This window comes from Brienomyrus brachyistius, chromosome 25 (assembly GCF_023856365.1).
Source record: "Brienomyrus brachyistius isolate T26 chromosome 25, BBRACH_0.4, whole genome shotgun sequence".
Classification (NCBI taxonomy): domain Eukaryota; kingdom Metazoa; phylum Chordata; class Actinopteri; order Osteoglossiformes; family Mormyridae; genus Brienomyrus; species Brienomyrus brachyistius.
In genome coordinates, this window is record NC_064557.1 from 2,885,511 (window position 1) to 2,902,864 (window position 17,354).

The window sequence follows — 17,354 nt, forward strand, 5'->3', positions numbered from 1 at the left end:
GCGCTCCGTATCAGGGAACTGACAGGGCGGTAAATGAAATTTGCTTCGGATTTGTTTGGGGGTGCCTGCACTGGCCTTTTCCACGTCACCTGCTTGCAGTCTCCAGTGTCCATTTTCCACTTTCATTTACTGTCTAGCGTTTACATTGGATGGGATTAATCCTGTTAAAAAAAATAAAACCCCCGTGGACTAGTTATACGATACCCACACTATTTTATTTTATTTTTTTAATAAAGGCTTCTTCTGTAATATCGTTTTCCCGGAAAAGGATGTAACAGACTGCAGTGTGACCTACGAGTTAATAGTTTCTGAAGATGTACGACCCCAAATTTGCTGTGTACTTTACCGCCTTCATTTACTCTGCGTTCATTGAGCGCATTACGAGGCACTCTTTGTAACAGAATTTTGAAGTCTGGCCCAGTAATTAGAAGGTGACATTAATTGGTCCTGCTTTTTGTGTGTGTTTATTATTCTTTTTGCATATCTTTGAACACTGTTATTCAAAACCTGTAATTAGAATTAATTTTCTGAAAGCACAGAAGAAATGCTGTTTTGGAGTTTTCAAGGGGATAAAAAATAATTACAAAAGAGCAATGTAAAGCCACATGCCCCACCCTCCTGCAACCCCCCCCCCCCCCCCCCCAAAAAAAAAAAAAAAAGAAAAAGTGATTTGGAGCTGGAAAAGCCCCCATAGCTTATGGCCAGCCATGAGAAATGGCTTCTTTTCACAAAGGGGCTGCTGTTGTCCCTCCCCCAGGCTGTTGTGTGTGACTGTTTTCCACCCCCCCCCCCCAATCTTATTTATTTCGTAGGTCACTGAGCATCAGCTTAAGGTGGCACTGTAACTGTGTTGATTGTGCTCCGACTTCACACTTGCAGGCTTGTGGGATTGATTCCTGTCCATCAGTCCTGTGTGTGTGTGTGTGTGTGTGTGTGTGTGTGTGTGTGTGTGTGTGCCTGCTTACTTTCTGATTGGCCCTTCTCTGTCCTGCCTGACCACCTGTACTACGCTCCAGGCTTATTGTAATACTTTGTGAGAGAAGCATTTATGTGAGCTGGATGGATGGATGCCTCCCTCCTCTCAAGGAGCTCTACTCTTAGCTTGCATTGGACCGACGGTTAATCGTACGCCTAGTTTTTATTTATTTATTTATTTTTTAACTTAAACTGTTAACCGTGAGCGACATGGCTCTTAAAAGGCTTGATCTTAATGTGACGCCTTTTGAGGAATCCGTGGGGTCCTAGTTGGCCTTATTTAGGAGGACAGACTCATGCCAGAATCAGTCCTTCGTATTAATAGCACCTGTGCGACTGATTCTGCTCTCCTGAAGCGCAAACGACAAAATTCAGCCATGTTTACGATTCAGTTCGGAGTCCTGCGTGGCTGCCGGCCTTCCGGGTGACGTTGGGTATTGCCGGTGGGTCAGTGCCTCAGGGATCCGTAATGATGCCTTCATTTTCCCTCCTGCTTTAATACCTGCCGAAAGCGTGCCCCGGACGTCTCGTTCTGGGGTGTTGTGACAGGCAGCATCCATGTATGTGATGTATGGATCCCATAAAAGGCCTGCATGGTTGATGGTTGGTGTCATCCAGGTTTCGTACGTGGGGGGCCCCTTATGTGGGCTTGTTAGTGGCGGCGTTCACCTGGGTGCTGTCCTGAGACCTCTAAGGTCTGGAACATTCCAAGTTTACGCTGGGAGCCAGCTTGTAAAACCGAGTGATGGTCAGTCTGCTACCTTTCGCCGCATCTCTGAATGACAGTGAATGAGTGTCATTCCCTTGGTACAGTGACCAGTAGGTACCGCGGCTTAGGGTTGGGCATTAAGCAATGTGCTGGGTTGTGAGAGAAAAGTTTGGGATGTATTCCAGGTTCGTTACTCTTGGGTACACCCACTTTTAATCTGATCCGCTGGTACACGCTAGCTGCCATATATGTATCTGTGTGTGTCTAAATCTGTTAATGTGGGTAATTTTGTCTTTCTCAACCCACTGAGTATCATTGCAACTGTGTGATTATTAAAACTGGCTATTGCCTTATTAGGAAGTAAGTTCCATTTTGTACCTGGTCATGGCCGTTCGTAAATCTGACTTCAGGCTCTTTCAGGTCCGTTCCAGCCCTTAATAGGGTTCTGTATTGATGTGGACACATCCATTTTAATGGCTCGGGTCAATACCGCGTCATGAACCAGTTCCCTGTTCTGTCCCTGTTCCTTAGCGAATAGGCCTATTTCTTCAATTGAGTTTTCACAGCAAAAGGCAGCATTCGATTGCCGCTTACAAGCTAGCAAATTTATTGGCCAGGTATAAGTTATGTTCCTTGCCGGAGGATCATCAAGAGGTGACGTGTCTTGCTTAAAGGAGCACGGTCCCCCCGCCCCCCCGAAACACCGAGTCATGCTCTTGGGACAGCTGGCCTTCCCTCAGTCCTCCGGGGAGCGCCAGTCTTCAAGGCTGAGGATTTCAAAGTCCAGGTCATTGAGCCTGGGATGAAGGGGATCTCTGTGGAATCTGGGTACGATAATCTGTTGACGGGAGAGTAAAGCGACTCAAGTAAATCGATCTTAAACCCCGTTGGTCCGGACATCTGAGGGTTTTTCCGTGTTTCTTCCGGAACTCGCCAACATCCTCACAGCATTTGAAGAAGTGTCATGAATGTATTGAAATGTATCAAACCGTTTCTGAGATGTACGAGGGAACAATGCTACTACAGAATAATGATTTTCGCAAGCCTCACTGAAAGGAGCGGGTTGCCCATGGGTAGATGCTCTATAAACTTTGTACTGTAAAGTGTTCATTCCCCATTCCCTTTACATTCACCCCCAAGATTTCCTCATAACATTGACTCTCCTGCCTTTACAGCCAGTCTAAGAAAAGACCTCAAGCGACCTTCAGGATGTTCATGCCACTTCAGTGAAGACTGCTGTTTTTGGCTTCTGTGGCTGTAAGCAGAATGTGTGTGTGCACTGTACCGTTGGGTTGTTTTACTCTCTCTGCTGTTCAGAAAGTCTTGTATAGTTCCAGTCAAAGGTCTGGACACACTTGCTTTTAATGCATGTCTCCTTTTGCTGTTCACCTTATAGTAAACAGCCGCAGGGCAAAGAACTAATGCGTATGAAATATTGCAATGACTAAGAAGCATTTTGACATCTCAATTTTCTTATTTTACACTCTTCAAAACAGCCCCCTTTTGCTTTGATGACAGCATTACAGACTCTTGGCATTCTTTCAACCAGCTTGCAGATGTAGCCACCTGGAATGCTTCTCCAACAGTCCTCAAGGAGCTTCCACAAGTTCTGGGCACAAGTTGACCACCTTGCTCTTCATTCCAACTAATCCCAAACCAGCTGTTTAGGATTGCAGCACTCCGTCTTTGTTTGTTCGCAAAATACAGTACTGTCACAACCTTGAGATGCTTAGGGTCATTATGTTGTGGAAAAACCAGTTGATTTTCCAGGAGGTGTGTCCATACTTTTTGACCTTTATGGTTTGTTAAAGGAAGGCAGGGACATCTTTGTCTCCCCCCCTGTTCTGTCTCCTCCTCCCCCCTCGTAGACTGACCGCAGAATGTGAGACCTGTTGAATGTTACGAATCTGTATAGAAGCTTCAGGGGGGGCGGTGTTCAAGAATTGTCAGTGTGCGGGGTGACATTGATGGGAAGGAGATCGGTGTTGGTTGGCAGCAGGTAAGGGGAGTCGGCCAGACCCCCCCCAGGCAGAGGGAGCGGACTGATGGCGTGTCTAAGTCTGTCTTGAGTCCCGCTCCGGCTGAGCTGACTTCTTCCAGATTGCAAATCCATGCACCAGAGGTTCATCTGAGAGAACACTCTGTCACCGTGGCGCGTCTGGACGAGCCAAACGTCTCCGTGGGGGGGGGGGAGATATTGGAGCCTGTGCCAGTGCGTGAGGAACCCGGGTGTCTGACAGCTGATCCCGCACAGAGACGGGCTGCGGTCTGGAAGACCACCAATCACGACACCCTAACGTGAGCTTAGTCATCCATAGTCCATAATCCGTACCGCAGTTGCTGTGACATCAGAGATGCCTGGGGCCGTGACTCGTGCTTTAGTGGGGGGGGCGGGGTGAATTAGATGCTTGTTATCTGAAAGGCACTAAGGGGCACTATGGCAGAGCTATGGAGGGCAGGGTGACCAGCAAGGAAGCTTATCTCTGCGGATGTAGGGTCCTCCTGGGGTCAAAAGACCTACCTAAGCGAATCTGGAGAAAGCGGAATCAAATCGATACAATTTTGCGCCGAGAATATAGCGCACCATGATGGCGCTGTCAAGAGCAAGCCGATGACGCTCTTCTCGTGTTGCCCGTTACATGACTGTGCGCTACAAGGTCCATTTACAGCGCATAGTGCCTCTTTGTCAATATGGCCCAGGGCTGGAAGTTTCCAAGTACATGAACCTTCATACGCTATGGGTCATTATGAGATGCTTAGATGTTGCATCTGAAACTTGCTTTATAGTAGTATTACAGCTTATTCTTTGATAGCAACCTCAAGTTATGTTTATTTGTTTTTTATGTTCATGCACCACATTTCCGTTTAGGTCTTCGGCATAATACTGAAGGCTATAATGGAGAAGGTTTTTCTCGATGGTTACATGCTTATTCCTCAGGTGTCAGAAAAGGGACTTTTTTTTTTTTTTTTTTACTGATTGCATGTTCAGTGACATTTGCTTTATGATAAATATTGATTTTCAGCTCCCACTCATGCTAGTGGTGCAAATTAATGCAAAATCTTGGAAAGAAATAGTGGATGAACACCTTAATATTGACAGCTGTACTGACATGGAACTGGGAGGGAGTAAAAATATGGACTGGTCACCAGACACTAGGTTGGGAAACACTTCTGTGGTATCTTTTTATTAGGTGCTGTCATAAGTTGATGTCGACTGCTGGCAACCATATGAATCTCGTTCCTCCAGAACAGTGGTTCTCAAAGTCGGTCCTTGGGCCCCACTGCCCTGCTTGTTTTCCTGCTATCCCTGCCCCACACACAAGTCCCAGCTGTCTTTCAGCTTCTGATTGACTGAACACACCTGATCCAGGTAATCAGCAGTGTGTAGGGCAGGGATAGCTGGAAAACAAGCAGGGCAGTGGGGCCCGAGGACCGAGTTTGAGAACTACTGCTCTAGATCATCCTCTCTGGATCTTTAGGCTTCCTAACACCATATACCTTGTATGGATATGACAGCTTCAGAGGTGTCACTACTGATGTTAGCATCATCTGAAATGGACATATTATTAATTCTCAAATTCCAAACTGGAGGAATTGTGCTGCAATACTCGGAGGACACAACTGCACTTTTTGATGTAGAACATGTATTGTATTGTATCTGATTTGAAACGGCGCCCCCTGCCTGCTTCCTCAGCACCTGCAGCAGCTGAGCTTCCTGTTGCTGTCGCTCTTGGGCCCTTTGACACTGGCCTCGGCCTCTGGAATTCCGCCCAATGAAGTTGCTGTGGTCCGGTTTCCGGTCACCTTCTTGACTCGCTTCTTCCAGATGTGCCGGTTGAAGCCACCTGGCAGGTTGGCCTGGCTCCTCCCTAGGGGGCGCCCTTTGCTGCTCTTCCCTGGGTTGGTTCCTCACACCTGGGCCTCCCGTCACGTTGGGGAGCCAATGGAAACACTCCGTGTTTGTGCCTTGGGGAGCTCTGTACAGTCCCATGCCTCTCGGCCATTCGCAGGCCTTTTGTCCAAATCCTTCCCTGCTCTTACTTCAGGGCACTCTGTCTGAATGCCTCTCCATCTCCTCCCGCTCTTGAAATGCTTTCCCTCTTCCGAGCTGTGCCTCTTGCTTGAACACAATCGCTTTCTCATCCTTTTTTTTTTTCCCCCTGTCATTTTCTGCCACCGTCTGACCCCAGTGCTTTTAGTCCTTAAGGATGAATTTCACCCTCACTATAATTTTCTTCTCCATCTGTGTTGGATTCTCTCTGAACGCAAAATTCAAACGATGCTGACTGAAGATAATGCCTGCTAATAGGTCAGTGACATGGTAACCATAGCAACCAAGATAACATTCTGTTCCCAACCTCCGTAAATGTATCGGTCAGAATCGCACACATCTTATTGGCCAAGGATATTCCATGTATTTGTGGAATTTGTCATGCTTGAGGTGCTCCTATATAACATATAATATGATTCAATAAGTATGTACCCAAAATTGTGTACGTATTTTTTACACTAGGGGTGCATGGTGGTGCAGTGGTTAGCACTATTGTCTCACACCTCTGGGACCCGGGTTCGAGTCTCCGCCTGGGTCACGTGTGTGGAGTTTTCATGTTCTCCCCATGTCGTCGTGGGGTTTCCTCCGGGTACTCCGGTTTCCCCCCACAGTCCAAAAACATGCTGAGACTTATTGGACTTGCTAAATTACCCGTAGGTGTGCATGTGTGAATGAATGGTGTGTGAGTGTGCCCTGCAATGGGCTGGCCCCCCCATCCTGGGCTGTTCCCTGCCTCCCTGCCCCTGATCCAGTATGATAAGTGGTTTGGAAAATGGATGGATGGATAGATGGATGGACTGTCTAGGTATAGTCAGAGGTACATTTGGATGAAACAAATAATATATGCAAACAGGTGATTCTGAGAAGAGTTGTAGGATCACATCCTTTGTTTTTAACTTCAGACTGCTGACGGCCATTCTAATGAATATTTTAGCATGAAGAAGTTTGATCTAAGACTTTCCAGCAAAAGTATAATCGTGTGACTACAGACTTTGCAGCAAATGAGTTAGCCCATCAGCACCAGACTATTTTAAGCTTGGAAAGTTTACAAAACATGCCAGGCATCTTCCCTGATATTTTACCAACGTACTTTGTGGTGACTGAAATATGCCTGTTTTTGACTCTGACTGAAAGTAACTGCCCTCAACACTGTTACCACACAGTTCTCTTTATAATGCCCATTGAGGGACATGTATGTATAAAGGCCTGTGCCGTTCTATTAATGCTCATCACTGCTTTGGCATGACCAGTAATCTCTAGGTGGCCGGAGAATAGCCAGGTCTCCTGGTTTCATTACTGCCAGCCAGTGCCAGAGGTGGAAAGTTCAGGAACTAAAAATCCAGACCAAGATTTTGTTCCAACCAAACAGCTGAGTTCTCTGTGAATGTGACTCTTGAAACTCAACTGGTTGGTTAAAACAAAATCGTGGTCTGGATTTGTACTTTCTGAACTGGAACTTTCCACTTTTCTGCTAGCCAAACGGTAACATTGATCTATACAGCTCATCCAGCCAAACTGAATGTTCCCAGTTTGTTGCTTATGGCTCCAGACGTGTCCATGACTGTCAGAGGAACAGTTTGCACTATCCAATGTGGCTCAACACCCACGTTACCACTTGTAATCATTCAGATGTTCATTCTTCCATTCTCCTATGAAGTCGCTCTTGTAATTAATTAGCTCATAATCCAGTTCGAAGATGCGCAGTATAATCTGGAGAGAATTGGCAAACTTCAGAGAGACTGAGACCGATATGCACTGCGTGGGTAAATAGTTTCATACGGGGGGGGGGTTAATCTGTCAAATAAAGACCGCATGCTTCACATTAAGATAATCAGAATGAGATGAAGCTGCAACCCCCCCCCCCCATAAGTCCCTTTCACGATATCATAAGCGTTATAAATCAGGGGGTGGCGACACTGTTATTGAAACACTCTTCGAATTGTTAGCTTTATTGCTGCCGGAGGATAATATTGTGCAGTTTTAGAATGGCAAAGCAGGTAGATGTATCAGCGTAATGGAATCGGATGGCAGTCACCCCCCCCCCCCCCCCCCCCCCGAAGGTGGTACGCGGTCGGTGTGACGTTAATACCAGCCAGGTTGATCCCGTTTATCCACTAAGCGTTTTAGCAGAGGGCAGCTTCTGATTCGGCGGGGTGATTTTAAGTGAAGGGTGAGGGCCGGTCTCCACTTTGCCATGCCCCCACTTTCTGTCACTATGGCAACCGGCTGGGGTTTCTAAAAGGCGATAGTGACTCGTGTTGTGGGGGCACAGAGTCATGTTTTGGGTCATTTATGGAGTCGCTGTTAGTTGTAGCGCGGACGGCATGCTCACTACGTCATAGCGGTGCCTGATCAGAAGGGGGGTGTGTCTGCATCTGGTGACGTGACACGCCCCACCCCAGCCGCTCAAGTCCGTTTTCCGGGGGTGTGGGGTTTTCCAGGTGGCTGCGGCCCGCCGCAGCGCGAGCGGTGATGACATTCGAGCGGCCTGCCGACTTCATCTGGCGCCGAGGGGCCGGCCATATGGTCCACGAGCCCGGCGGTTCCGTGCCAGTGCGACTCCGCGGGGGGAGGTGCCGGGGAGATGTGGGTTCAGTGGCCTCGCTTGTCATGTGACCTGCTGCTGCAGTGAAGCTGCCATATTTGTATGGAGCCGTCTTGAAGCAGTACAGCATTTTTTTTCTTTCTCTAACATGATTATTACTAATGTTAAACCTTTTTACATTTTTTCAAATAATTCTCTGGCTGTTTGGGATTTACTCTAGTGAGGAATCAAAGACCACTGCTCTATTTCTTTAGTATTAAAAACACATATACTATTTAACTATACAGATATGTAAATGTCATGTTTATTTTTTTTAGTCTGAGTTTGAGTACACAGTTCGGCACTGAGCCTCATCTCCAGTGGTAAGGGTTAAGCAGGTGTTAATTCTGTCTTTAGTGCAATCCTGGGATCACACTTGGCAGGAATAAACAAGTGCATTCAGATTGTGCTTGATTCACTCTCAGCTCTTTTTTTTTCCGTGAAATTATGTCTTTTACCTTTTTATTTTAGCAGACGTCTCTTGAGACAGCGGGGTCAGATTGTCCCTGAATAAGTGATGGCTACTGGGCCTAAATGGTAAAATCACTCTGCTGACCGTAGGATTTGAACTTGCAACCATCTGATCACAGTCCTAACCCGCAGAGCCACAGACCACCCCAGACGCATCTGATTTTGCTTATCTAGAATCTGCAAAAGGCATCGATCTTTTACATGCCTGTTGTGGTGACAGGCCCACTTCTGCCCATGTTGTTGAAAGCTCATCCCTCTAAGCAGCCGAATCTGATCTCAGGATCGCTCACTGATGTAAAAGAGCTCCAGCGGAGGCCAGTCAGAACGTTTCTCTGACCTACCGGCCCAACGTGACCCTCCATCCTCCCTTGCAGACGGTCGTGCGCCGGCCTTCCTGTCATGGCCTCTTAGAGAGCGCCCCCTAGCTGTCATGAGTTATGAGCCTGTGCAAGGCTGTGCTTCACAAGGTCACACCAAAAGTGCTGAATAAATGTTTGTGATTGAGTGTGGAGTCCAATGTGAGATGATGTGATTGGATATTTTAGTATTATTTTTTTCGGTGGCTTTGGCAAGATTCTTTAATCCAAAGTGACTTGCTTTATTTACACCTCCACAATATCAGCGGTAAAGCAGGACCATGCCAACAATTTGGGACTTGAGCCGACAACCTATTGGTTATGAATGCTGGATACTCATTACAAGACCACTTCCAACTGACCCATATTTGGTTTTCTTCTGTCGAGTTTTTTTTTTCTTTCTTCTCTGACTACGCCGGGATGTTAGCAGTTGAAGTGGATTCACTTCGGCATCGCGATGCAGATTAATGGCGGCCTGCGTTCTCCGGCCAAACATGACGCACCAGCTCCACGTTCGCTGTTATTTGAAGAAGGTTCCCGCGCTGCCCTTTGGCACAAGTAGCAGATAATCGGTCCCTGTGAATTACAACCACGTATCGGCACCCATCCTGCCCTCAGGTTATTCCTGAGCTTGACCCAAGTCAGGTCTTATTAAAATCAGCGCTGGCCTCCACTGGTCGCCGGGCTGACAGATGTAGTAATTAAGCTCCCCTAACTCTCTCCAGAAAGGACAGTCCGAGGTACAGGGCGGACATGACGGGGGAAATGCTCCCGGCTTCATAAATAATGTGCCGGGACGTGCGCCGGAGCCATTAATGCTCTTTACGGCACCGGAATCGCCGCTCGGGTCGCACCTGTGACTGCCTAATGAGCCTCCCTCTGCGTGAGGGGTGGGTGGGGTGGGTGGGGTGGGAGGGCCACCCACTCGTGGGGACACTTGCGCTTAAAGCCCAAGGTGACGCTTTGGCCTGTCTTTAACATTCCATTCTGTTCTCTAGACATTGAGCCAAAACCTTTCTCATGCAAAGCAAGCTTTAAAACCGGACGTATGTCAGCTTCGGGTTCCACATGCCAGGATTGACGAGACTCTTTCCCTAACGATATTTGTATGTGTATATATGCGTGTGTATGAATGTGGGCAAATTTCTTGGTACCGTTCCAAGAAAAACAAAAAACACAACTATCTCTAAAATAACATGAAACTGCCAAGTGTAATGGCTTCCCTTATTGTTTATTTCGTATTTAACATTTAGTTTGAAACATGACTATAATGCAAGATTAAATGGTCCTTTTTAGGGGCACCAGCAAATCTTCCCATAGCTTATCCATTAGCATGTCTTTGTAAAATAAACAACCAATAATTTCTTTAAAAAATTTGATTGATTTACTCTCACATTCTAAAGGCATGCAGGTATACAATAAACAATTGCTTTTAATTGAATCACTTTTCAGGAGAAATTAAGCATCGTTTCAATGAGCTGTAAGGGTGCCAACGAATTTGCACTGGATTATATGCCAAATGCATACTTGTGTATGCGCTTTGTGTGCTCCTGCACCTACACACATTTTATTTATAATATATATATATTTGCGCTATTATGACAAGAAATAACTATGCGTTTTAGCTTTTATACCGCAAAAGAAGTACAAATTAGCCACATTAAGGTTAATAACACCAATGCAGATACAATAAATATGGATTTGCGTTACTATGACAAGAAATGGCTGCGTGTATCGCAGCGAATGCGAACTTGTGTTATGTGCATGTCCCTGTGTATATGTATTTATGTGTGTGTGTATTTTTTAGGTGAGTCTTGGTAAACACTGCATGTATGATACAGAGACTATGAAGGGAACAATCGCGAGATCCTCACATCACTATCCCCAAACTGCTGTAGAAAATTAAAATCTGCCTCACAGGGCTAATGGTGCACAAACATCCTCGTTTTTCAAGAGACGGACATCCCAGTTATCATAAAGCCACAATTACGATGCCTCGCAGTTCACCAGTAACCAGGAACGGAACAGACGTTTTAATGACAGGGAGTGGTTCAGTAAAGCTTTAGTGCATGTTTTTAGTTGTTTTAAAACTGAATTAGTTTACTGTCAGTTAATTTATCACACAGCGTTAACCAAAGCGATGTGCATTTATTTTGAGAAAGCAGGATTGCACAGTGCCTGGAGTAGCTGTTGGTTGACGGCATTGTTCTGGGGTTCTACTGTGAAATCTCTCCGCTGACCCTGGGATTTAAACTGGTGACCACCTGATCACCACCTTGTCCTAACTTGCTGAACCATGCGTTGTTTATAGAAGTGTATCCTTAAAATTAAAAATCCAGCAAATGGCGTGACACTATTTTTTGTGACGCACTAAGTTAGCGGAAGATAATGGATGGATGAATGCACACTAACAAGTTATAACCGTAAGAAACGGCCTGTTGTGACGTCTTGCTTACTGCTGACTTGGTGTGGATGAATTCCTGAATTCCTACAAAAACTGGGATTTATTAAAATACCTTTTTTGGAGGTAGTATGATGGTTTGTGCCTCGCAGGTTGTGGGTTTGAATCTCGCCTCCACTTTGTTTGTGCAGTGTTCATATTCTGCCTGCAGAATTTGTTTCGGAGGGCAAGGTTCTATTTAGGGTATATATGTGTGCATTTTTAAGGTTTAGCACATTTATTGTAGAAGCATATTAACATGGTCATTATCATTTCCATAGCCAGGGGGCAGCGTTGTCCTTTTCTTTCACAACTGCACTTATCAGCGGTAGCTGATGACTTAATAATGGAATAAGGCATTCGTTTCATGTGGTTGAGCTCCTTGCATCCATGTTGGGAACAGACCAATGAGATGGAGGTGGCTCAGCGGTACACGCTAGCGCCATTTTAGGCCCTGACCTGGTATGTGGCCCTTTCAGACGCCAGCTGTAGTCCCATTGACAGGGAACCCAGAATGGCTTCTCTTGTGAGACTGAAAGCAGGACCTGCAACCGGGCCTGTGCTATGCTGTGAAACCTGCAGTGACTTCCATCAGCGGTTCTGCTTGTAGAAGTGTGCTTCAGGACTCTATGCCCATTATCATAAGGTTGTTGGTTCAAATCCCGCGATCGAATGATGGCACTTTTGGGCTCTTGACCCCGGCCTTGAACCCCGATCGTTTCAGGGCTGCTGGTAAGTGTTTTTCCAAAGACATCTTTACAAGGCTAGGTGAGTTTCGCTGGCTTTTCTATGAATGGTATAATCAGAGGTGATTGCTTCCTCTTCTTTCACCTTTCGAGTCATCATCTGGGGAGCTGGAAGTCTCTCTGAAAGATGCCATCGGTCAGTTGGGTCGGCCCTGCTTTAGTGGATGGGAGCGAAGCTGAAGTACCTGCTGAATTGTGCCTTTCATCGAGGCTCCATCGGGCAGCGTGCGGAGTGCAGTGTTTGGTGTAGCTGAGGGGAGTGGCCGATGACAGCCCCGTCCCTCGTGATGCCTGCTCGTGACGCGGGCAGCTTCGATGCACTGTCTGCTGACTGTCAAAAGGTGGTAGGGGAGGGTCTCCATCAGGGAAGGGGGCAGTAGCAGAAAGCAGACACCCCTTAATGGAGAGCACATGATCCGGTTTCTGAGGACCTCACGTTGGATGCGATCATGGTTGCTTCCCTCACCCCCTCACACACACCCACACACACACACACACATGCGAGTCGTGAATGTAAAAGTGCAGGTCTTTGCCCCTTAATACGGGATGATAATGTGTGTGGCTCAGTAGGTTAATCCACCATGGCTGTTGTTGGTTCGAATCCCATGCATCCTCGGCCCCTGGAGCAGCCCTTAAGCCTCAAAGCTGTGCGTCACTTCAGATAAAAGCATCTGTTACATAAATAAAACGTGAACGTTAGGTCTCATGTGCCGTTTACCACGCGGTCTGCTGTCCCTGCCAGCGCTCAGTGAGAACTCGACCACACCCATCGCAGCCTGTCGCCAAGGTGACTGAGAGGGACGTTTCTGTCGCCATGTCTTCGAGGCACCCCCGGCTCCAGACTCCGACAGCCCCGCCCCTTGGAGCTTTTGGATGCCTTGTCTCGCTACACAGACAAAGGATCACCAAATACTTTCTGACACTCTATAGATCACCAGAGCCACCGGCTGAAGTACACTGTACATACGCAATATTTCAGGGCCTTGCTGAGCAGTCCGGTGTGTCATCTAGACATATTTTTCCTTCATCTCCACTTTAAGGCCTTTTGTAAAGAATATATAAGGAGAATAAAGGTGCATTATCATTTAGTCTGCCCCGCACTGATTTATTACGGCCGGAGTGTTGCTGAGTGATGTGGATGATTAAGCGTTTAAGGGTGCTACTCAGGAGTCCGTGATGGACTGTCATTTTTCACGGGCAGTAAACTGTGACCGATGCAGTCCAGTGCGCAGGAACAGTCTTCTGATTCAGGGGGGAGTTACTCCCCCCCCGCATGTGCGGGAGTGTGACGGATCTCGGCGTAAGACAGTGCTGGCTTTGAAACCCCTGCGATCCGGCTGTTTCAGGCTTCAGACATGACGCCCCAGTGACCCACGACCTCTGCGGTTTAGCCGTGTGCCCCCTGCAGGCCGCCCAATGAATTGCAACGCTGTGCTCTGTATTACTTACAGCTGTATATACATAATTGACATGACTTCATTTTCATTTTTCTTTCATTCTCCATCGCTTACCTCATTCCCAGAGGTTTCATATTCTGTTAACCACCTGTACATATCCCAGGCGTTGCATCTGGGCCTGATTTGGACTTGAACCTCCACCCCCCCCCCCCCCCCCCAAAAAAAAAAAACAAAAGTACACAATTTGGTTTCACTAAAATATCCCCCCCCCAGAAAAGTTTTAGCCCCCTCTATTCATAAATCTCTGGTGATCCACCAAGCTCAGCCTACATACATACTTGATATATGCATACAGTACGTGTTACAGTGTATGTATGTACTGTATGATACATTGTTAAAGATCGTAGCGATCATGACCATAAACGTCTCATGCAGATCCTGGAGGCATGGATGCTGCCATCGGCCAGCATTAGTAGGACATGTTGGGCAGCATACTGCTAGCGTTGGAAAGGATCAAAATTCAAACCAAATGTTCCCCACAATATAATTAAAACCCATTATTTTGAAGTTCTGGGGACCATATTTCAAGGTCATCATGGGTTAAGGTCATCATGCTGGGATTAATGTTTCCCCCCAGAGAAATGAATGCGGAGTCCCCACAAAGACTTAATTACAAACCTCTGTGTGTGTGTGTGTGTGTGTATGTGTGTCGCAGTGGCAGAGACAATGGAGAGGTGATGTGAAGCACATCCACCAGATGGGGTGGGTGCATTGCCTGCATCCATTATCCCCTCCAGGCATTAATGAGTCATTTGTCATGCCGCCATCTTTAACGTACCATTAACTTAGGTCCAAGCTATGCCGTAAACATCCATGCACTGGCCCACAGCCGCAGTGATGTTACAAGGGCTGCAGAGGCACTGCAATGCATGTTGGTCGGGTTTGGACAGCGAACACTCCCTTTCCGAGTGACATCACTTCACGGGGACTTGTGTGTTTGCATTAAGCATCTATTAGATTGCGTTAAGTTATAGGTAGGTAGTTCTTTTCCGGTTTGTTCATCACTGCATTCTTAATGATGTTCCAAAAATTAGCCGATCCTGCTGCTCTAAAAGAATGTCAGACTTCGAGGGTGGGGGGATGTTCTATGTCTAATTTGATAGCAGCCCTGGCTCCTAACAGAAATTGTGTCGAATCAGATGGTGCTCTTGGGTGCTCGCAAATGGGTGATTTACTTGGACAAAAATATTCTGAGAGCAGAAGGAAAAATGATTGGTTCAGAAAGATGACCAATCACATTATAGAGGAGGTGGGACCAAACAATCAGACGTCTTGGTCCCGCCTACTCTACAATCTGAACGGTAATGATTATTTGTTCTGCCCTCAGAACTTTTTTGTGTAAGTAAAACTCCCAGAAGTTGGGTGCTCCTAGGAAGGCTTCTCGTAGGAATGACGACAGGGTGACCTTAAGGCTCTGCCGCCTGTGACTCGTTACTCTGCTGGGCAGGTTGACATGCCGGCCCACTCCGCCTAGCCCTCACTTTCCCCACGTGGACTCGCCCTCGCCTCCCCACATCACGTCGTCGATCTCCTGAGCCTTTCCCATCTGTCTTCCCGGCTGAGCCAATGAGCGAGCGGCAGAATCGGCGAGGGCCGTGTGTTAATGACAATTTCAGTTAATGATGACTATTGATCTCCTGTCCCCTTCTAATTTTCCTCAAGGGCCCTCTTTCCCCCCCACCCACCACCAAACCAGGCATTATGGGGCTATTTGACTCTTTCACCTTATTGACCTCATGGGATTTCACCAGTGCTTTTCAACTCTTTCTAGAGCTCTCAGTAACTTTTCCAGTCACTGCGTAAAAACGTGCACTAGTTTAAGCATTGCTGGCCGTCCAGATGATCATGTTTTGAACGCGATTACTCCTTTATTGTATCGTTGGGGACCCCACTCAACAAGTCTTATTGTTTTATTTCCCCCCCTGGGGGAGCCCTCCTTATTTTGTTTTGTGGGTATGTCCACCTTAGTGCTGTCCATGAGTAGCCCGGTGTAGTCAGCACGCCTGTTCCTCCCCATCTCTGAATCACACTTTCAGCTCTGACAGAGATGTTCAGAGTTTCCCTTGAGTCTCGCACCTTTGCTGTTCCTCTTCCCTTCTGCCATGTCATCTACACTCCAGACGCGTCCCCGTGTCACTGGAGTTCTCGAGAAACCGGGCCTCTGAGTGTCCCTCTCGTCCGTGAGATGCCGTCAGGGGTAGCCACTGGTCTGAGGCAGCTTGCAGACGCCAGCCTGTTCCTACCACCTTGGTGTGATTAGGAGAGTCTCGTCGGGAAGAGTGGGTGGGTCCCGATCGGCCGGGTCATCCTGCCCTGCATCAGCTCCTGCGGATGGACCTACGCAGGTTTTTGCTCCCTCTCAGCTTCCTGCTAGACGGTCAATCCCTTCTGCTGGTGATACATTGAGCTGTTTCTCCCAACCGGGTCCTCAGTGAGACTAGAGCTGGGAGGGAGCAAAAATGTGGACCGTCTCAGGGTCCCTGAGGACCGGTTTGCAAAATACCATTTTAGGATATAAAGGGAGGTAAAGAATTGTCCTTATTCTGCATTTCAGCTGCTTTTGAATACCGGGTGCATGTCAGCACTGTGTGACATTATATTATTTTGCTGTTCAATAAACCATTGTTTTGTTGAAATGACTGAAATGAATTCCTTACAGTATTTCCCAAATTTTGGTCTCTGAGAAACTTATTTTGTTTATTTGGGTTTTCTTCATATTTTGCAGTACTATTTACATACTTGCAGATACACCCCCCCTCCCTTCTCCAGGAGAGTGCGCGTGATGCTTGATGCTTAGTGAACGTAATCTCTACTGCCCTTTGCAGTGCACCTGCAGTAAGGACATGGTGAAGATCTCCATGGACCCCTTTGTGCGGCGTTTCCAGCCGGACCGCTATCAGGTGTGGAAGCAAGGCAAGGATGTGTGTACCATTGATCACACCCGACCCACGCCCAGCTCCACGCCTGAGCTGCAGAGCTGGCTCCAACGGCGCAAGAGGCCCCGGCCCCCCAGCAGAAGGTGGGTCACCCCTCTCCATAATCCTGCCAATGCGAATATACAGCAACAACTGGGGTGAACCAAGAGTTTGGAATGTACCAAGTAGGTAAATGGGGGGGGAGGGCAGGAGTGAGATGTGTGAACTGGGGTGAACCAAGAGCTTGGAATGTACCAAGTAGGTAAATGGGGGGCAGGAGTGAGATGTGTGAACTGGGGTGAACCAAGAGCTTGGAATGTACCAAGTAGGTAAATGGGGAGGGGGGGCGAGAGAGATGTGTGAACAGAGGTATGTTTGCGCATGAGTTTGGCTTCAGCTGATGAGCAGTTTTATCAGGAGCATCTTATGGTGTCACCCCTTTATACAGGTGGCTGATTCCCTAGAGCATTGTAGTTTGAGTACCAGTGGCAAGGCAGCTCCTGGAACCAGCGGCCTTCGTGTTTCGAGCCCGTGTAAAAGTCCAGCCTGACAGAGTAGCTGGGAATGTTTCCTGAAGGGTGCAGGAAATCACTGAGGGCACCACTGGAATGTGCCTGGTTCGGATTTGACATTTTATCTGATGAAATGTG

The 17,354-nt window shown here is 47.3% G+C and overlaps 1 protein-coding gene across 7 annotated transcripts in view; it reads left to right on the plus strand.

The window, feature by feature from the left end:
- The window catches only part of kdm4c (lysine (K)-specific demethylase 4C), an 84,045-nt gene that overhangs the window by 22,480 nt on the left and 44,211 nt on the right, over positions 1–17,354 (plus strand). For 6 of the 7 annotated variants that reach the window (XM_048996640.1, XM_048996645.1, XM_048996643.1 and 3 more), the window contains exon 9: positions 16,615–16,808. In XM_048996640.1, the coding sequence (XP_048852597.1) occupies positions 16,615–16,808 (194 nt within the window). Of the gene's footprint in view, positions 1–2,859; positions 2,980–16,614; positions 16,809–17,354 lie in introns of those variants that run through there. The other variant, XM_048996646.1, reaches the window with a different exon arrangement.